We start from the raw sequence: 23,247 nt of genomic DNA, 5'->3' as shown, positions 1-23,247 counted from the left end.
TTAAAACTATATAAAATTGGCGCAGAAACTGAATTGCATACTGATGCATCTAAGTTCGGATATGGGGCAATTTTAATGCAAAAAGACGATTGTGATGGTAAATTATACCCAATATATTTTGCAGGCGGTAAAACAACGCCAGCGGAAGAGCGTTATGCGAGTTAGGAATTAGAAGTTCTGGCGATTATAAAATCCCTGAAGAAATTTCGCGTCTATTTGTTGGGGATACCTTTCAAAATAATTACAGATTGCCGAGCGTTCGCTTTAACAATGCGGAAAAAGGACTTGTCAGTACGTGTCGCGCGGTGGGCATTGTTATTGGAGGAATTCCAGTAGACTATTGAACACCGTCCGGGTAAAAACCTTATGCACGTGGACGCCTTGAGTCGGAACCCTCTTCCATCGTGCTTGCTAGTAGGTGAGAGCGAAAGTAGCATGAGCGGTAGGTTAAGAAAATCACAGCAAGAGGACCCAAGTATCCAGAAAATATTCGAGCTGGTAGAGCCAGGACAAGCTGAGGGTTTTAAAATTAGGGGTGGCATCTTATTCAAAGAAATTAATGGGGATATACGTGTTTTAGTGCCAAGGTCAATGCGGACCCAAATAATTAGACGCGCTCACGAAAACGGTCATTTCGCATCCGGAAAAACCGAAGCCTTATTAAAAAGGAATTATTGGTTTCGGAATATGAGGGAGAAAATAGACAAAGTGCTGCGAAATTGCGTTGATTGTATACTTGCAGAAAGAAAGCAAGGTAGGCAGGAGGAGTTTTTATTTGCGATAAGTAAAGGCCAGGTGCCGTTAGATACTTTCCATGTGGATCACTTAGGGCTGCTCCCATCGACAAAGAAAAGATACCATTATATCTTCGTTGTTATCGATGCGTTTTCAAAATTTGTGTGGCTTTACGCCACAAAAAGTTGTAATTCGACAGAAGTAATAGACCATTTAAGAAAACGGACGATTCTTTTTGGAAATCCTCGAAGGATTATTTCAGATAGAGGTGCCGCTTTCACATGAACTGCGTTTCAGGATTTTTGTAAATACGAACGTATAGAACACGTGTTGACTACTACAGGTATGCTGCGGGCAAACAGTCAGGTAAAACGGGTCAATCGTACGCTAATACCGTTATTAACCAAACTCTCAGCGCCGAAAACTGACGAGTGGTATAAATTCTTGGACCTGTGTCAAAGGTGTTTTAATACTACTCCGAGCCGAAGTATAAAAACGACACCATTTCAGATATTATTTGGAATAGATCCTAGATATCGGGACGATCCTCAGATAGTAGAGTTGCTTGAGTGCGAATGGGAAAATGTATTTCAAGAAAATCGAGACGAATTGCGGGAAGAGGCGCGACAGAATATATTAAAAATTCAGCAGGAGAATAGGAAATCTTTTAATAAAAAAAGAATAGAAGGTAGGAAATATCGAGAGGGCGATCTAGTTGCAATTAAGCGAACTCAACAGGGTCCAGGTCTGAAATTCGCAGCGAAATACTTCGGGCCTTACGAGCTAGCAAAAGTGTTACGGAACGATCGTTATATTGTAACAAAAGTTGGCGAACATGAAGGGCCACGTCAGACATCTACAGCAGTAGACTATATTAAACCATGGGTGAGTGAAAATAGCGATGATTTGTATAGTGACACTGAAGAAACTTGTGATGAATAACACAATATCTGAGGTCAGATATTCTCGCAGGATGGCCGAGTGTGGGGTTCGATAAGATTATGTTATGTTTAAAAACATTTAGACTTAAGTAGTTTATGACTGGGCCATTTGGGACGTTGATGTTTTGCAGGCGAGTGGCGATGGTCAGCAGAACCGTGTCCCAAACCCTTGGAGATAGCTTTAGATTTATTGTTTAGGTTTGGGTCGTGAGTGAGACAGAGCATGAAAGAAATGAGTGGTGTCGACGGTGCGGGATGAAGGAAAATTCGGCAGAGTGGATTGGTAAGCCATAGGCCACAGATCAGAAGTTAAGGCGTAGAATATTGTGTGGATTATTAAAATATTTAGTCTAATTCATTTAGTAATATTATATTTCCAGTGATTATACAAATATATACAGGGTGTAACAAAAATGTTGCAGTTCCTTAAAAGGGGTGATTCAGGGGGTGATTTGAAACAACTTCTTCCTTAGCGAAAATGTAAGATGAGGCTTCGTTAACGAGTTATTAACGAAAAACACCGGCCAATGAGAGCGCGAGTTTGCCGTCCGAGCGACCGCGGTAGTGTTGAGTAGGCGCGCTAGATGCTACGGTTGGACTCCGAACAAGAAAGTCGTCATACATCGAAGAAAATAGCATTAGTATGAAAACTGAAAGCGACATAATAAATAATACCGAGTCCTTTTTTTGTTTATCACTTGAAGTGAATAATTACTTAAAATCGAGGAAAACTACGTGCAACGTAAAAACACGAATATGTAAATTTCTTATTCGCATAACGTATAAACGAAAAAGCAATACAACAAAAAATAAAGGAAGAGGAGAACAAACTTCACCTGTAGTTTGTAAACCTGTGTCACTGGGTCACTGTACCGATCTCGGTCATCGACCGTCGAAATGGTTTTTGCTAGGGCAGGCGTTTAGGTAATTTATGGCTTTATTGCTTTGGTTTCGAAGGAGACATGATCTCGGAGTGTCCGAACAAGGAAGGTCTGAGGTACTTAAACTACGTGGGGGGTACAAGGAGCTTTCTTGGAAAAATTCTACCCTACCATAAACCATTTCGACGGTCGATGACCAGTATCGGTACAGTGACCCAGTGACACAGATTTACAAACTACAGATGAATTGCATTTAATTCATTAATGATTATTATTTTTTAAATATAACGCAGACTACTTTCAACGTTTCTATCTTCAACATTAATTCTCCAATTTTCCGTTCATTTCTTTTGTTGCATTGCTTTTTCGTTTATACGTTATGCAAATATTTTCATACTAATGCTATTTCCTTCGACGCATGCCGACTTTCTTGTTCGGAGTACAACAGTAGCGCCTAGCGCGTATCCAACGCTACCGCAGTCGCTCGGACGGCAAACTCGCGCTCTCATTGGCCGATGTTTTTCATTAATAACTCGTTAACGAAGCCACATCTTACATTTTCGCTAAGGAAAAAGTTGTTTCGAATCACCCCCTGAATCACCCCTTTTAAGGAACTGCGACATTTTTGTTACGCCCTGTATATACTTACATTATCATATACACGAGCTTGATTTAGCAGAAATCTTCCAATCCCACGGTATGTATTAATCTTACTCTTAATCTTTAAATTAAAATATTAAATTTATATGTATCTTATAAAAAAAATTGATTTCTTCTAGATCTAATTCTACTTTCAAACCGTCACACCCATGCCCTGTTCGTATCATGGGAAGTAGCTACCCGCTGACAGCAACATCCTATAAATATTTAGAAATTGGAATCGCAGTTGGACCCATATCAACCGTTGAAATTATTCTTGGTGATAATCGGGGCACTCAACTTCTATTACCTGCACCAATATGGGATGCACTCATTGAAAAACGTGCAGAAATTAAAGAATGTGTTCTATCCGTGAATTCAGATTCCCCACCAATATGGATTGAAGAATTTGTAATAGAATTTACCAAAATTCATAATGTTAAGCTTATAAAATTTAGTCTAGCCAGTATCTCCTTACATTACACTATGGAAACGTTGAATAATTTATTCAATCATGTAAAATGTATTAATCTTATGCGGTCCCAACTATATGAAAATACGCATCGTATTAATATTCAGTTTATAAATTTCGTAAATGTTTTGAAACAAAATGGTGTCACACCAAAAACGAACTTGTCATGTATTGCTAATATGATATGTAACAGTAAATATTTCGACGACGATTCTTTGATTGATTGTGAACTACTAGCGTGTGCTTTAAATATTCTTGTCTACAATGCTAATATTTAATATTGTATAAAATTCTATTGTGATTTTACGCATTTAAATAATAATGAAGAAAAAAGTTTAATAAATATTAACATTAAATTTTAATTTCATGTACTTAGTTACCTATTGCATTCTACCTTCCCACTCTATACTTACATTTCTATAAATCAATTCGTAACAAGTGCAACTAATATATATATAATTTTTAAAATTTTATTATATTTCAAATAACTAATTTCATGTACTCAATCACATTTTTTTTTAAAAATATTTTAAATCCTTTTGTTGAAAAAAATTGAATAATTTTACACATACACACATACACAGTCTATCATTTCAAAATAACTAATTTCATCTACTTAAGGGGTAAAACCACTCTAGACGCAGAAAAGAAGCCCTAAATTTGACAATTTATTTTGGGAGTATGACAAACGGAGTAGAATTTCTTTTCAGAGGGTTTACTCAACACATATTGAAGTATGAAAAGCAATATTTTTATTTTCATTTCCATACAAAATGGCGGCGACGGGGCCCTTCGTCGAAAACAGCTTTTTTAAAACACCCCCATGGGAGGACGAATTTCTCGCCATGTATGAGTCGTGGAACAAAAGATCAAAAGATTTTGTGATCTATGTACAACTGGCTTTGGAAGTATGTAGGATTATTCTTTTTAATCGATCCTGGAAGTAGTGCACTTTTTAAGAAATGAATCGATCTCTTGCCATAAAAATGGGCATTGAATTGTTTATAAAAATTACTATGATTACTATGATTATTACGATCATCACTAAGGTTATTATTGTGACAATGATTATTATGATTATTATGGCTATTATAATGATTATTAATATTATTTCAATGATTATTCTGTCTATTATAACGATTGCAAGGATTATTCAGTTTATTATTACGATTGTTACCATTGTTACGGTTATTACATTTATTACTATTATTATTATGATTATTATATTTATTACGATTATTATTGTGATTATTATCGTGGTTATTATGATTATTATCGCAATTATTATGATTGCTATGATGTATTATTATTATTATGATTATTATGATTATTATGGTTATTATGGTCATTAATATTATTATTATTATTATTATTATTATTATTATTATTATTATTATTATTATTATTATTATTATTATTATTATTATGGTTATTATGATTATAGTGGTTATTATAATGATTATTATGATTATTATGGTTGTTAGAATGATTATTATGATCATCATTAAGATTATTATGTCTATTATGATTATTATGTTTCTTATGTATTTATAATGGTCATTATGGTTATTTCCAGGTATATTATGTATATTATTATGATTAATATGGTTATTATGGTTTTTAGTATGATTACTATGATTATTATGATCATCATTAAGGTTACTGTGGCTATTATGATTATTATGATGACTATGGCTATTATAATGATTATTAAGATTACTTCCATGATTATTCGTTTTATTCTTACGATTGATATGATTATTATGGTTATTACAGTTATTACTATGATTATTATGATTGTTAAGGTTATTACAGTTATTACTATGATTATTATGATTGTTAAGGTTATTACTATGATTATTGTGATTATTATGGATCTTAGTATGATAATTATGATCATCGTTAAGATTATTATTGCTACTATGATTATTCTGGTTATTATGATTATTATGATTATTATGACTGTAATAATGGTTATTAAAATAGTTTTCATGATTACTCTACTTATTATTACGATTGTTATGATTATTATAGTTAGTATAATTATTACTATCGTTATTATGACTGTTATGATTATTGCTATGGTTATTATGATTATTATTATGATTATTATGATTATTGTGGTTATGATGACGATTACTATAATTATTATTGTTGTTAGTATGATTATTATGATCATCATTCAGATCAAAATGGCTATTATGATTATTATGGTTATTATGGCTATTATAATGGCTATTATGATTATTTCCAAGTTTGTTATGGTTATTATTATGATTATTATGATTATTATGGTTCTTTGTATGATTATGGTGAATATTATGATCATCATTAAGGTTATTATGGTTTAATGATTACTCAAATTATTGTGGCTATTATAGTGATTATTATGATTATTTCCATGATTATTCGTTTTATTATTACGATTGTTATGATTATAATGGTTATTACAGTTACTACTATGATTATTATGATTGTTAAGATTATTATTATGATTATTGTGATTACTATAGTTAGCATAAGTATTACTACGATTATTATGATTATTATTATTGTTATTATGATTATTGTGGTTATTATGACGATTACTATGATTATTATGCTTGTTGGTATGATTATTATGAACATCATTCGGATTATTATGTCTAAAATGGGATATACAATTTCTGTCGATGCTTTCCGAAGTAAAAATGTCAGCTGCAACGCGTGGCTGGGTCAGATTTTCTCCTAGACCCTTAGTTTTTTAAGCAAATTGAAAATTATCTGCCAAGATTGGTGCATTTCGGGTGTCCTTTTGCCTTTGTTCTTTGTTTAAACATTTTTAAATGTTTACAGCCCAGTAACAATGCATGTCATTTTGTTTGGGAATGTTCACTGAATAATCTGACACAAAAATCAACTGAATAACTATTACCGTTTAAACACAATAATTGTTCAAAGTTTAAGAATTGCGTTTATTTTCAAATCCTGTTTTTTCGAAAACTGAGGGTGATGGACCAATTCCGTTTCCGGATTCGTATTTCGGACAGGGTAATCTACGAGAATCACACAGTGGATATTGAAAGGTAAAACTCGTGTTGGACAGTATAATTCATGAAATTCCTGCAATATGTATTGAAAAAGTTGTTATGTCTGTTAAGGAAGATGGGTGATATATACGGGTGATATAGTGGAGGATAAATTGTTCATCCAGTTCCTGATCCTCAATTCAATACGTTTCCTAATTATAATAAGATAATTGAAGGGGGCAGTAATCAAAATTTTATATTATTTATACGAGGAAATGCCATATCTGGTGCACCAATTATTAAAGAGATTAATCAATTTCCTAATCCTCCAATTATAAACGGTGTAACTATAAAAAAGATTATAATGAAAGCATGGGATGTTACAACAGAATTATAAATTTGATCATTTTTATTTCATGTACCAGGATTTCCTAATTCAAATCGAATAATTAATCTTAACGATGATCCAATTATTCCTGATCATATAGCGAATATAAAATATAATATTCCAATGTTTTTATGATTAGTTAAGTATATTCATTTTTTAATTCATAAAAAAATTAAGTTTTATATAATTATTTTATATATTTAATTTAGAAGATTAATAGTTTCAATTAACTTAAAATCTCATTGAGAGTATTATGGCTGATTAAGAGGAATAAATTGTAAGTTTATTAATGAAATGAAAATTTCTAATACTAAATATATAGGGAGAGAATAGATATTAAATTTAAATATTAAATTGTCATTATAAGTATTTTAATTTAGAAAATACAATTATTATAATAAATAAAGAGTTAAATTGATAATAAAATAAATGAATATTTATTTCTATAATTTAATGAAAAATATTAAATTGCAAATATAAAAATAAAAAAATTAATTTTTTAGAAATTAAGTGTCAAAATAAATATATATAATTCTAAGAATAATTATTGTGATATTTGATGATATTAGAATTCATATATATAAACGTTTATATTTTAAAAATGTATTAGAATAATTTTTATTAAATAAATTATTATTAATGAAATTTAAATAATTTCAGGTTATAGTAAGTCTTGAAATTGCAATAATAATAGAAAGTACATAGTTGAAACGTTTGAGTTTAATTAATAAATTTTTTAAAGTTATTCATTTTATAAATAATACCCTTATGGGAGGGACAAATATATATGTTAAAGAATAAAAAAATATAAGTTTGGAATTAGTTCTATAAATTATGTATATATGTGTTTATTGTTCCCCTTGAGGTCACAATTTTCTCCCTCTTCTCATACCCTAGCCTCCTCTCTCTCAGATTCTACATCTTACACCTATTTATGATCTACGTCTTACGACGGAAGTTTGGGAAGTGTTAATCGCCGATTTTAATGAAACTTTATACAATTATTCTATGGTCCTACCTAAGAATCTTGCCGTAGAAAGAAGCTGCCCATACGCACTTTTAAGGGAGAAGCTACCTCTTTAATTCAAGTCGCCCTTCTCCTTTCGGTGCTTATAGTTCGCAACGTAAAAGCGCTATAGAAAAACGTTTCATACAAAAGTTTTGCTGCTTTTCATGTCCTATAAAATGGCTTTAAAAAAATTTTGAAGAAACGCATTGTTTTTAAAGATTCAATTTCCCCTCCCCCCTATTTTCTAACAAAAAATGTTTTTATTTCAGATAAATAAAGAGCTTTTTGTTGTGAATTCTGCATTGTATAGCGATATACAATTATTCCATTTCTTGTATACAAAAGCGCTGCATCATTTCTGCGTAGCATAATATTCGTTCTTATTGGTACGGTGAATGGAAGTAAATATTCAATTATTATATTTTTTATTCTGATTTTTGCGTGCTGTCGTTATCGTTATTCGTTAAAAGCCCTTCACTTATCTGAAATAAAAACATTTTTTGTCAGAAAAAGGGGGGGGGGGGGGCGGGATATTGCATTTTTATAAACAATGCGTTCTTTCAAAATTTTTTTAAAGCCATTTTGTAGGTCCTGAAAAACAGTAAAACTTTTGTATAGAGCATTTTTTTATAGCGCTTACACTTTGCGAGCTATAAGCACCGAAAGGAAAGGGGCAATTTGGTTTTAAGGGGTAGTTTCTCCCTTAAAAGTGCGTATGGGCAGCTACTCTGTATGGCAAAATTCTTAGGTAGGACCATAGAATAATTGTATAAAGTTTTATTAAAATCGGCGATTAACACTTCCCAAACTTCCGTCGTAAGACATAAATCATAAATCGGTGTAAGGTGTAGAATGGCAGAGAGAGGAGGCTAGGGTAAGAGAAGAGGGAGAAAATTGTAACCTCAAGAGGAACAACAAACACATATATACATAATTCGTAGAACTAATTCCAAACTTATATTTTTTTATTCTTTATTAACATATATATTTATCCCTCCCATAAGGGTATTTTTTATAAAATGAATAACTTTAAAAAAGTTATTAATTAAATTCAAACGTTTCAACTATGTACTTTCTATTATTATTGCAATTTCAAGACTTACTTATTTAAATTTCATTAATAATAATTTATTTAATAAAAATTATTCTAATACATTTTTAAAATACAAACGTTTATATATATGAATTCTAATATCATCAAATATCATAATAATTATTCTTAGAATTATATATATTTATTTTAGTATTTAATTTCTAAAAAATTAATTTTTTTATTTTTATATTTGCAATTTAATATTTTTCATTAAATTATAGAAATAAATATTCATTTATTTCATTATCAATTTAACTCTTTATTTATTATAATAATTATATTTTCTAAATTAAAATGCTTATGATGTCAATTTAATATTTAAACTTAATATCTATTCTCTCTCCATATATTTAGTATTAGAAATTTTGATTTCATTAATAAAGTTACAATTTATTCCTTTTAATCAGCCATAATACTTTCAATGAGATTTTAAGTTAATTGAAACTATTAATCTTCAAAATTAAATATATAAAATAACTACATAAATCTTAATTTTTTTATGAATTAAGAAATGGATATACTCTACTAATCATAACAACATTGGAATATTATATTTTATATTCGCTATATGATCAGGAATAATTGGATCATCCATAAGATTTATTATTCGTTTAGAATTAAGAAATCCTGGTACATGAAATAAAAATGATCAAATTTATAATTCTGTTGTAACATCCCATGCTTTCATTATAATCTTTTTTGTAGTTACACCGTTTATAATTGGAGGATTTGGAAATTGATTAATCTCTTTAATAATTGGAGCACCAGATATGGCATTTCCTCGTATAAATAATATAAGATTTTGATTACTACCCCCTTCAATTATCTTATTATTATTAAGAAACTTATTCAATTCAGGATCAGGAACTGGATGAACAATTAATCTCCACTATCATCATTTATACAGGGTGTCCCATATAAGGTGGCGGAGCCGAAAAGGGGAGATTCCTGGTGTGATTCTAAACAACCTTTTCCTTTACAGAAATGTTCTCTGAAGCTTTGTTCACGAGTTATTAACGAAAAACATCGATCAATCAGAAAACGCGGATAGCGAGCGATCGGCCGTTCAGTGACAGCGCACAAGCTACGCGTAGTGTTTCCTACTCGCTGTGCTCGAATCTTGTACAAGAAACTCAAGGTCTCTATGTTATTGCCCAATTTCTCTTAAACTATTAGATGGGAAATTATGAAAAAAATCACGGACACGTCAGCTATTCCGACACATATTTTGGAATTTTTTCAAATTTTTAAATTAATTGTCTAAGTTGTAAAAAATAAAAAACGAGGAAGAAGAATATAAAAATGCCGATTTATTAAAGTAATGCTAGGCTGAACTTTACTTTGGGGAAACAAAAATTAATGGTTTTTTTTACTTATTTTAATAATACTGGACGAGCGGTATCCAAAAATGCAAGTTTTAAGTTTAGGAATCCAGCGGTTGAAAAGTTATGCGTATTTAGAGGTGAGCATTTTTAAACTATTCACTAGCTATTTCGACGCCGTATTGGCTTGTACAGGCAGCTTAGCCAATGAGCGGAGCCGTTGGATATGAGCAATTGCGCCACTGATATCATAATAGCGACCATTTAGGCAGGATAAATCAAATTTCGATGTTCAAAGTTTTACGAGTGATTTGATTTACGTGGTGATACTACAATATTCCCATGCGTTTGAGTTTAAGGTGTTCATTGCTAATTTCTTTGATTTTGTGTACTTTCGATTTTAATATAGTATTTCTTGTAGAATAGTAGTATAGTATAGTATTTTAACATTTATAGTGTTGTAGTCTTTATAATATTTTAGAATTATTTATAGTATTTTATGATTTATATTAGTTTTTATTTAGTATAGTAAATGAGTATAGCATTTTATTAACGTATTTTAAATATCTTATATATAGTATTCTAACGTTTCATTCATATATTTATAGTATTTCAACGATTCACTCATTTTATTTATAGCATTTTAACGTTCATATTAGCTTTTATTTAGTACATTCAAGTAGTATAGCATTAATTTTATTTGATTGTTATGTATTATTAACTTTTGCCTACTTTCCGTGTTTTTTTTTCCTTTATTAGCTGTAGTATACTTTATATTTCTATTTTCTTGCAATTGTTTATTTTTTTCCTTTTGTAATAATGAGTGTTGGTGAATGGAATTTATCGAATGTTGTAATATGGGATAACGATTTAAAATAAAAAGAAATTTAATTGTAACACAACGCACGGAAGAAGTCTGTACGATATCAGATCCCACATGAATATATTCAAAAGTAAATAAAAAACCATAGAAACAAGACAGAACACTTTCTGTATCCTTCGATACTTTCGATACTTGTCTTTGTTCCTTGATTATATAATCTAACAGGCCCCCTCAAAAACAAGTCGGTGCTGTCCATATTAATTGTACATTAATACGTCTAATAAGTGTACTACGAGTATTACCGTACAGACTGTCTACCTTGTGTTTTATTTTGACTCTAATTCTGGGAACAAAATACAAATGGTCCAACATTCGTTGCAAGGGAATGGGGAAACCCAGAAAAACCCATCCAGACCATACAAACTATATACAAAATAATAATAATTTTTATGCTTATATTAATCTTATTATTCTAATCCCATTTTTGCTCTAAATTCCAAATATTTGCTTGCTGGCAACAGCTTCGTTAAAGCATCTGCTAGTTGATCACCTGTAGGAATATATTCAAGTTTTATTACATTCTTTTCAACTTGTTCTCTTGAAAAGTGGTATTTTATGTCTATATGTTTTGAACGCTTATGGCTACTTGGATTACTCGCAATATTAATGCAACCCATATTGTCTTCGTAAATTATTATTGCATCAAAGACATTTATATTAATACTGATTGCCAAGGATTTTAACCATAATGCCTCTCTCACAGCTTCAAAAAGAGCCATGTACTCTGCTTCTGTGGACGAGACAGCCACTGATGTTTGCCTTTTCGTATTCCAGCAGATTGTACATTGTTCATATAACTTAAATAAATATCCCGTTGTGCTCTTACGATCTGTATTTTCATTACCTCCCCAATCAGAATCGACATGTCCACTAAATAGATTTTTATAATCAGTTTTAACGTATGTTAATTTAATATCAGCAGACCCTTTAAGATACCTCAGAACCCTTTTAAGGTTTTGCCACAGTTCTCTGTTATTTTTACTTGAATATCAACTTAAAATATTTACCGCTATACTTAAATCGGGTCTCGTATAAATCATTATATACATCAAGCATCCAATTAAATTACGACAAGGTGCATTATATTCTTCTTCTGAATTCAAAGCTATATGATCTAATACACTTGGAAGAGGTGTACTTACAGGTTTGCAATCTAACATATTAAATTTCATAAGAACAGTCTTAATATATGCACTTTGATCCAATGTTACTTGTCCATTAGTTCTTTCCACTTTTATTCCAAGAAATAACTTAATTTCATTTAAATCTGTCATGCAAAATCTATTTTTCAAATAATTTTTGAAATTTTGCATTGTCTCAGATTCAGCAGTCATAATCACTAGATCATCCACATATAGTACCACATATATATTCTTTAATATATTCTTTCTATCTAATATATAAATACAACGATCCGCTGATGAATTTCGGAAACCTTTCTCTAGAAGAGCTTTTTCGAACATCTCAAACCAGCATCTGGCTGATTGCTTGAGACCATACAAAGCTTTATTCAATTTACACACTTGATTGTTACTATCACATTTAACACCTTCAGGAATTCGCATATAAATTTCTTCCCTTAAAATACCATTTAAAAATGCCGTCTTAACATCCATTTGATGCACTAGCAAATTATGCTGATTAGCAAAAGCCATAAGAAATCTAAAGCTTGACATTCTAGCTACAGGTGCAAATGTGTCATTATAATCTTCTAAATATTTCTGACTGAAACCACGGGCCACTAATCGAGCTTTGTATTTTAACGGATTTCCGAATTCATCATTTTTGATCGTGAATACCCATTTAAAATCAACAATGTTCTTATTCTTTGGCTTCGATACCAAATTCCAAGTTTTATTTATTACTAACGAGTTTATTTCATCGGCAATAGCTTGTTCCCACTTAGCTCTGTCATCTCTAGTTTTAATTTCATCAAATGAGTTGGGTATTTTGCAAATTATCGATTGAGCGCATAAAAGATAATCATCGTTATCATTAAATTCATTATATGACATAGGAGACCGTCGCTTAATCCTATCACTCCTTCTAGGTTCTATACTATCTTTTAATTCTACCACTTGATTATTTCCTGGTCCCGATACTCCTGTTACATCTGTTTCAGTTACAGATTTACTTTTCTCTTGATCTACCATTACTTTAATTCTCGGCTCTATCATATCTGATTTATTGTTATCAGATTTTTTTCTTTTTAACACATCTGATTTTTGATTATCAGATTTATTTACTCCACACTGTATATCTACTGATTTCAGCACTTCACGAGATGCATCAGTTTCACATAAACCACGTTTTAAACCTATTTCCTTTATTACCGGCCGAGATTCTAAGTAATTAATTTCATCAACTATTACATCTCTTACTATCTCAAATTTCCCATTTTCTACGTTCCACACTTTGTATCCATTTGGTGTAAACCCTACCAATATACATTTATAAGACTTTTCGTCAAATTTCGATTTCCTAATTTTATCATGCACATACACTGTGGAACCAAACACTTTTAAATACTTCAATTTGGGCCTTTTATTATGCCACAATTCAAATGGGGTTTTATTAACATTAAGAGCTTTCGATGGGGTTAAATTAATTAAATATGTAGCAGTTAAAACTGTTTCTCCCCAGAACTCTTTTCCTAAACCTGCACCGTTTATCATCGCACGTGCTTTTTCAGTTATAGTTCTATTCATGCGTTCTGCAACACCATTTAACTGAGGAGTTCGCGGAACCGTTAAGTGATAGCTTATACCCTTTTGTATACAATAATTTTTCATCTCATTAGATAAAAATTCCTTGCCATTACCACAGTATAAATTGACAATCTTTAAATTAAAACGTGCTTCACTTTTAGCAACGTAATCCTTAAAGATTGTAGAAACATCTGATTTATTTTCAAGTAAATACGTCACGTAATAATACGTAAATTCATCTATGAAAGTTATAAAATACTTTTTATCATTAGTTGTAGAAGGAGTGATCGGTCCACAAACGTCTGTGTGAACAATAAACAATGGCTGCCTAATGTGACTTTTATCTTTTGCCTTTTCAAATAGCAATTGTGCTTGTTTTCCTTTAATACAAGCTTCACATATATCATCGTCTGGAATTACTTTTTCAAGATACGTCACATCTTCCACCACCTGCTTATTCTTCAACTGTAAAAATTTTGCCTTTCCTATATGCCCTAAGCGCCTATGCCATAATTCATAATTATTAACTATCTTATTTGAAATATAAGAATTAAGTGAATTTACTCCTTTTTCGATGACATCAAAATCTATAGATATTAAATTATTTGAAGGCTTACCAATCATCATGATTTTACCGTTTTTGATTATTTCGACGCCCCTCTCATTGAAAGTTATACTCATTCCTTTTTGCTGCAACTTTCTAACGGATAGTAAGTTGTACGGCACGTCCGGGCAGTACAATACGTCCTCCAAAACGCCTTCAATTCCCGTATTGGTAGTCACAGGTATCTGTCCCTACTTCGATGCAGTTATATATTCTCCATTCTTCGCTATCGAAATCCTGATGGGTGGATCAAGTATGGTCATATTTGGAAATACATTATCTTCTTTGACTATATGATCCGATGCTCTAGAATCCAGGATAAATGTTAATTTTCTGGTTTTCATGACCTGGTAGTCTCCGGTCATAAAGGCATATCCCGACACGTTGTTGCTTGTAACAGCTTGCGTCGTCTGAATTGTATGTATATTTTGATTTTTGTTTCTTTGTTCTGCTCTATATTGGTGCCTCTTTTTATAGTAATAACACTCTTTAATCTTGTGTCCTGTTCTTCCACACTGATGACATTTTCCGGTAAAAGATTGTCTATTCGGCTTGAATGTATTTCCTCTTCTAATGTTACCTCTTCTATTACTTCCTCTTTTAAAGCGTGTACTTCCAAAATTATGTGGTCTTTGATTTTTCACTTCAGCTTAGAGTATTTTCGCGTTGGTATCCAACTTTTCACTCCTAATTTTCGTCTCATCATCCAACAGTCTCTTTTTAACTGTGTCAAGTGTAATTCTCGCTTCTGTCATCATCGTCTCAATGACAGTTGACACCGTATCATATACTTCGGGCAAACTAGATAACAAAATTGAAATAATTTCGTTTTCCCGAAATGATCTTTCAACGAACTGTCACTTTTCATTTTCAATCTTAATAGCTTTTTCCTAATGGATAATTCCGTAGCCGTACTTTGACTCTCATACACTGAATCTAAACTTAATATAATTGATTTTGCTGTACTTCCCGGAGTGTCATACTTCAAATGCGTATCAGATAAATATTGCACAACAGTGCATTTGGCAATGCGTTCCGCCATCGATCATACTGCGGTGACAGGAACCGGTGGTTGCTCGTCAAGAACTTTTAATACATCGAGCTCATATAATAAATTACGAACTCTATGCTTCCACGCGTTGTATTTCGTACCACTGAATTGCTGAATGTTTCTCCTGTCTTTGGACATCTCCATCGTCACGCAGTTTAAAGTATTTTACACTTAATTGATTAAAAAAAAACTAAACTAATTAACACGCGATACACTTAATTATTATAGAATGAATTCTGGGCCCATAACCTGTTGTAATATGGGATAACGATTTAAAATAAAAAGAAATTTAATTGTAACACAACGCACGGAAGAAGTCTGTATGATATCAGATCCCACATGAATATATTCAAAAGTAAACAAAAAACCATAGAAACAAGACAGAACATTTTCTGTATCCTTCGATACTTTCGATACTTGTTTTTGTTCCTTGATTATATAATCTAACATCGAATTTACCAAATTCAAAAGAAAGTGCGATCGCCTGGGCTCAAGAGCATGGATTGTTAAGAACAGATAAAAATTGTTCTGTCCATCGAAAGCCGATGAAATTATATAAGTCATCGCAACACGGTGCTGGGCGGTTTCTCTGTTCGGTTGGAAGGTCCAGATGCAAACAATTTGCAGCCACAGTTGATTCCTTTTTTGAGGATGTCCGTTTGCCTTTTGATAAGGCGATAAAGTTAGAATTATTTTTCGTGATTTCATCAAATTAACGATTAAAAAATTTAGAAGATTCTTAAAAACGTTTTTTTGTTTTTGTAATGCTCGTTTTAGATTGATGTATTGTTTCACGCGAGATTTTTCGTGCGAAGATACTGCCCACGAATTGTGCGACTTCACAGAAGAAGATAGTACCAATTTATCATCTGCCACTATTTCTGCATGGTATCAATATTGCCGAGAAATGGTTGTAGATCATTTATCAAAAATTCAAGCAGGAATGCCTAAATTGGGAGGCATTTCCGAATCTGGATCTCGTATCATTGTTCAGGTATCTTATATAACTGTTCTATAGTACTTTTTCCATTTCTTTTCTTAGTTTTTATTCTGTAGTGACACATTGTTAGTTTTATATTATTTCATTTATAAAAGATTGACGAAGCCAAATTTGGAAAAAGAAAATACAATCGTGGCAGAAGAGTGGAAGGCCACTGGGTATTAGGTATAGTCGATACCAAAACGAATGATTGTCGAATGATAGTCGTTGAAAATCGAGAAGCATCGACTTTAATCGACATCATCGATAGACATGTAATTGCCGACAGTGAAATACACACGGACAGTTTTAAAAGTTACGCAGGACTTACTGCCCGTGGATATATCCATAAAACAGTAAATCATAGTATTGAATTTGTAGGTAAGGGTTAAACTAAACTTCGTGTTGAGGACCAAAATTTTTGGTAATTATTTAGAATAAGGGTCTCCTTAACAATTTCTTTGAAACTTTTTTATATCATGTGTCTTGATACGTGGATTAATTTTTCTAAATGAAGTGAAAGTGATTTGTCGCTCTCTTTTCGTTTTCGAGATATAAATTTGTATACGCTTGAAAATTATGGTGGCAGGCCGAGGGTAGGTAGCAAAAAGGGGATTTGAGTTGGGTTAGAGCTACGGCCAGTAAAAGAGATGTTTCGAATTGGTTAGAGCTAGGGTCAGGAAAAGAGATGTTTCAAGTTGGTTAGAGCTAGGGCCAGGAAAAGAGATATTTCGAGTTGTGTTACGTCCCCGTAACTTTTGACAGTAATTACCAGAGCCCTATATGCTATATCTACGCTATATATATATATATACACATAAGCACGATTTTATTTCCGGTTCGGTTCAAAACGGTCTTAACGGAATCATTCTCGCGCGACCGAATTCGAATTCTTTCGCGGCCCTAGCTCTAACCCAACTCAAATCCCCTTTTTGCTACCTACCCTCGGCCTGCCACCATAATTTTCAAGCATATAAAAATGTTTATCTCGAAAACGAAAGGTGAGCGACAATTATTTCATTTAGAAAAATTAATCCATGTATCAAGATACATGGTATAAAAAAGTTTCAAAAAAATCGGTGAGGAGGCACGTATTATAAATAATTACTAAATTTTTTAATCAACTTTAATCTTTTGTAAATAATTTTTGTAAATAATTTTTGTAAATAATTTTTAATGCAAATAATGTAAATAAATGTAAATAATTTTTTAATTGAAGCCAGCGATGGTACCCACACTCAAAAAATTGAGTCCAACTGGCGACCAGCGAAAGACTGGATGCGTGGAAGAGCTCGTTTTCACGACGATGAATATGCATACCGTTTATGCGAATTCTTATGGCGTCGATTTTGTAAATATAATAAAATTGATATGATGTCATCTTTAATGGATGCTATTAGAAACGAATATACATTTAATTGATTACATAATGAATTTGGCTTTTGCACGCAGTCACCACCTAGAACGACTTCAATTCGTTGAAATTAGTATATCTCATCACTTGGTTCTAGTCCGTCACTAGGTCTAGACTAGAAAGGAAATTGAAAAAGGGAAATAATAACGTTTGTATATACAGCTTAAATGGTCATCACCATATGCAATTGCTCGTAGCCAGCGGCTCCGCTCATTGGCTGAGCAGCGTGTAGAAGCCAATATGGCGTCAAAGTAGCTAGTGAAATAGTTTAAAAATGCTCACCTATAAATACGCATAACTTTTCAACCGCTGGATTCCTAAACTTAAAATTTGCATTTTTGGATTCCGCTCGTCCAGTGTTATTAAAATATGTAAAAAAAACCCATTAATTTTTGTTTTCCCAAAGTAAAGTTTAACCCAAGAAAATATAAGTGTGAAACAAGATAAAACTATCTTTGAATCAAACTGAAGAATTTAAAAATTCATAAAGGTATGTATAAGCACCGACCAGATAATGATAGACCTAACATTCAATGGGGTTTTGTGTCTCAGGTCAAACTGCCTTACCGATGCATAGTTTGTAGACTGAATTAGGCGACCTCTACTCACGAATAACGTTTACGTGGAGAACTATTTCAACCTGTGGTGAAATATCGAATAGTGTGTGTGCTTACATACGTGTGACTTCTCAGAATAGAGTCGAATTTGACAGTTCATTCAATATAGAAAAGGAGCTTTGCGCACCCACGCTTTAGCTCACATACTATGTGTTACGAATTAGAACATTGTAAAAAAATGTTATTTTGCATAGTTATACATATAGTCATGTCGTTACTTTTGTCTCTTCATGATATATAAATATAAACATATATATGAAAATATAATATGTTCTTTTACATAAAAATAATAAACTAACTAATTAAGAAGACCATGAAAAACAAATTCCAACTTAAATAGTTAAATATGCTAGCGTTAAGGTATTTTGAGAGAGAGTTTGGGACGGTTATCCGAACGAGAATGTGTCTTTGAGGGATTTATGATAGGGTAATAGGGTCTTAGTCTGCCTGTGGCTGATTGAAGGTGCATGAGATTAAACAGTCCCGTTGGTGCCTGATGGCTGATGGCTACGTTTGGCCTTCCAGTTATTGGGTGTTGTGTGACTGTTTGAAAGAAGAGCGAGTGTTTCAAGAAGGCAAGCGGCCCGATACCGTATTGCTAAAGAATGGGAATATTGTTCCTAAAGGATCTGACCACGGAGTGGGGAAGGCTATGCCTTTCGGTAACAGGACTGTGATGAACCCCACAGCACTTACCCCAACCATTGTCTAAGGAACAGATTTCTTATTCTTCGTATTTTTCTGACAAATAAATTTCAATACAATTTCTTACAAATTTATCCAAACAAATTGAATCAGAGAACCATATCTAAATTTTAAAATTGTTTATTATTATAAACAATAATTTAACGGATTTTTTCCAGTTCTATTTAAAAGATCAGAGCGTTATTTATAGCAAGTCATCTTGGGAAATAATAATTGAAACGTTACGAGTATTAAGAAAGTTAAATATATTCTTATAGATATCGTCCAGAAGAATATAGAAAAAAATATAGAATCTCGTTTCAAAAATATCAGTGACCTTGAAATCTCGTAAAAAGCATGACTGGGAAAAATTCTTTCCATTGTTAAATTACATTGTGTAATAATAAACAGGACAAGTATGTAGGTGCTCTCATTTAGCTTGTTTATATACTATAATTATTATGTTTATTTATTATTACTATTTACTTCGAAATACTTTGAAACTTTGAAACTTTACTACTTTATACTTTGAAACTTTACAAAGATTGCAAGTTAAAGTAAGTTATTATACAACTATTACAACATATAACAAATATTGTTTCTTAGTACCATGATTTTTTTTAGTTATATACATTAATATATATACATTAAGGAGTTTTTATACTTTAATAGTTCAAATCGTTAGAAAATTGTACTGTTTAATAGCTTAATACATTACAAAATGTTAAACTTTAATATCTCAATGGCTGATACGGAGAGTATAGTTATTATTTATGTAAGTAGTTTGTCTTATTTTCTAAATATTGCAACTTGATTTATATTCTTCATATTTTCTATATTTTGGCAGAAATGAATGAAATTCGCAATATAGTTATTAACTATTACTCTTACATATACATTCAAAAATTGCGGGCTTAATATAACCTGCCTACTCCATTTTAATTGTAATTCCGAAAATTCGTAGCGTTGCAATCTACTTTGAGACTTCGCCGGTAATATTGGCGGTGACACTAAAGTGATAATGGGGTGCTAGCACCCCAAAAATCAGGGACAGAAAAATACATAGGATGTTAGGTCTATTATTACCTAGTCGGTGGTATAAGTTAATAGAGAGACGTGGAATAGACAAAATTATTGGTACGGAGCCAAATAGGTTATGTGAACAGGTGAAACAGGCTAAAGAGGTTAGCATAATTAGATATTGAAAGGAACAATTATGCAGTTAATTATAAAATCGTGTTAGAGGATATATTGTATTGTAATTATGAAAGATTTCTTCACCACCCTAGGGGTATTTATCATGGCGCGTTACCCTTTTTTTATTATAATGGGTGGTTCGCCTATAGTCAGGTCATCCCACTTTCTAAAATGAAATTAATTTTAAATAAAACATAACAAAAACATAATTTTTGTATTCATTATTAAATAAAGTATTACATTTTGAAATAATAATAGTAGATAATCTTGAATAATATTAATAAGAAAACATAACAAAACGTACTCTTGAAATACTACCAGTAAAACCTTAAATCTTGTGAAATAGTACATACTAAGCAAATAAATAAAACTCTATTAATGTATTAAAACATATTGAAAAGAATAAGTTGAATATATATACATCAAAATTGATGTTTTAAGAAAAGTGAAATTAAAAGAACATCGTTGAAAATCTACTTCCTATTAAAAGGTTTCTAATTTTCGATTTTTAGAATAGATGGCTGCACGCCTTTCCAACAGACTATTATTTAGAGTTTTTACATAATTGCTTGATAAAATATATGAAAAAATTGATAATAATTGAAACAAAATACTGTGGTAAGTTTGTCCACAAACGCATGTATCTGAAAATGCTAAATAATGCATATCTGCTTGAATACTAATATATGTTAATTTACATAAAATGTATTTATGATTTTCAGATTGTAAGAATTGAGATTCTAAATTACCATCATTTATTTTGGCCTCCAGTAGTGCATACATATGAATAAGTGTGGTTATCACTTCTTCAGTGGGAAGAGAAAGGCCGCCTCTTTGTAAGTGATCAAAATATATATCGCCTACAGTTTTACCTTTATCCTCCACAATTAATAACCTACATATATTGCAATTTCATTTTTTAGCAGCAGGTTGGGATGCATACTCGGATATGTAAATTTTAATGGAATCATCAACAACACAATTGGACAAATATGCAGAATCAAAGATTCCCAAGAAACCAGTTACATCAATGGAAAGATCGGTACTGTTATCATTCGAAATTTATTTTTGATTTCAGTAAAAGAAAACGAACTTGCCGATTTTGTAAATGTACGTTTCAATCTGATATTTTTTCTGCATGAATTGCTTCAGTATACGATATATGATGAATACAACCAGATAAAAGTCTATAATTTCCAAATCGTTTCTCTAATTTTTCGGTTGTAAATTTTCCAGCTAGAAAATATAATATATCAAAATTTTGTAAACAGTACTCTGTAAGTTGTAAAAGAACTGTAGTACTGTGATGCAGAGATTTGAAAGTATCTAATGTTAAGTGGCCATTTGTCTCTAAATTTTGCCAAGAACTTAACCATATTAGAAATTTCTTTAAAAATTCACATGTAAAATCATTGACATTCAAAATCGGTTTACAAGCTTCGTTTCTTTTCCTGTTGCCTTTCACAGTACTTGTATTATTCACGATGTTCCACCAATTGCGATATATTGAAAAGAATAAGTTGAATATATATACATCAAAATTGATGTTTTAAGAAATGTGAAACTAAAAGAACTTCGTTGAAAATCTAGTTCCTATTAAAAAGTTTTTAATTTTCGAGTTTTAGAAGAGATGTCTGCACGCCTTTCCAACTGACTATTATTTACAGTTAATGCAATATACAATAATTAGTAATAATACAATAAATTATATTCTTTGGTTCAGTAAGTGGTGTAAGTTTAATACAACAACAGAAATAATGAATAAACTAGGATAAATATTGATAAATATATATAAAATATAAGTATCATTAAATAATCAGCGGTTTGTTGTTCGTGCTGAGTTTTATTTGGCTTTAGGATAAACATCAGAGTGTCATAGATAATTAATCACTTGATAAATTTTACTAAGTAATTTGTAAATGGTTTCATTCAAAATGTCAAAATTGATTCGGAAAGACCATTTTCAATTTTATTATTATTTTTATACATCGATTTAAGTAAAAAAGTATACCTAATCTTATAGAAATATGATAAAAAATATATTCTTTTCAGAAAAAAGATAAATTTATTAAATAAATATTTTTGGGGGTGTTTATTAGGATAATAAAATAATCAATAACCAAAATAAATCCCTAATAAATAAATTAATAAAATAAATATTTTATCATAAAAATTCAATAAGATAATGTAAACTTTAAAGATTAGATAAAAAATAAGTATTCCCATAAAAGTAACTATAATAAACAAAAAGGAAATACATAAATTAATATATAAAGGTTCATAATATACTCTATAAGTAAAATTTTTAAATTCAAAAGGATAAAAGATTTATAAAACTAAACGAAATGAGTATCTTAGTGTAAACACCATAGACATATAAAATATACAAAATATTGTAATTCTAATATCTCTATTAAAAAAGAAATATTCAATAATTATATCTTTAGAGAGAAAACCTGACAAAAAGAAAAACCTGCATAGACTTAATTTTCCAATTAATAGAACTATACTATTTAAAGGTATTAAAATTCTCATAGAATTAAAATTTCGAATATCTTGGTTATTATTAGATCTATGAATAAATCTTCCTGCACATATAAATATTATTGATTTAAATAAATC

At 31.0% G+C, this 23,247-nt stretch overlaps 2 protein-coding genes across 8 annotated transcripts; both read left to right on the top strand.

The window, feature by feature from the left end:
* Positions 1-967: 967 nt before the first annotated feature.
* Positions 968-4,024, top strand: LOC143187705 (uncharacterized). Of its 7 annotated transcripts, none has more exons than XR_013003267.1 (3): positions 968-1,620; positions 1,808-1,959; positions 3,337-3,473. XR_013003267.1 is itself a non-coding variant. In XM_076391928.1 (2 exons), the coding sequence occupies exons 1-2, from the start codon at positions 1,081-1,083 to the stop codon at positions 1,853-1,855; spliced, it is 588 nt and encodes a 195-aa protein (XP_076248043.1). In that variant the 5' UTR covers positions 968-1,080; the 3' UTR covers positions 1,856-2,204. The 7 variants fall into 7 exon arrangements, 3 of the variants coding, with proteins under 3 accessions (XP_076248043.1, XP_076248044.1, XP_076248045.1); XR_013003268.1 differs by lacking the exon at positions 3,337-3,473 and adding an exon at positions 2,099-2,166; XR_013003265.1 differs by lacking the exon at positions 3,337-3,473 and adding an exon at positions 2,057-2,204 and having other exon boundaries at positions 968-1,959.
* An 11,424-nt stretch (positions 4,025-15,448) lies between these two features.
* LOC143187708 (uncharacterized) lies at positions 15,449-18,135 on the top strand. The gene is made up of 6 exons (XM_076391933.1): positions 15,449-15,479; positions 15,683-15,751; positions 16,206-16,416; positions 16,512-16,728; positions 16,830-17,094; positions 17,933-18,135. Exons 1-6 carry the CDS (start codon positions 15,449-15,451, stop codon positions 18,133-18,135), a joined length of 996 nt encoding a protein of 331 aa, XP_076248048.1.
* Positions 18,136-23,247: the final 5,112 nt, after the last annotated feature.

This window comes from Calliopsis andreniformis, unplaced genomic scaffold (assembly GCF_051401765.1).
Source record: "Calliopsis andreniformis isolate RMS-2024a unplaced genomic scaffold, iyCalAndr_principal scaffold0153, whole genome shotgun sequence".
Lineage (NCBI taxonomy): Eukaryota > Metazoa > Arthropoda > Insecta > Hymenoptera > Andrenidae > Calliopsis > Calliopsis andreniformis.
The sequence above is the reverse complement of the archived record's forward strand: the minus strand, read 5'-3'. Positions and strand labels throughout refer to the sequence as shown.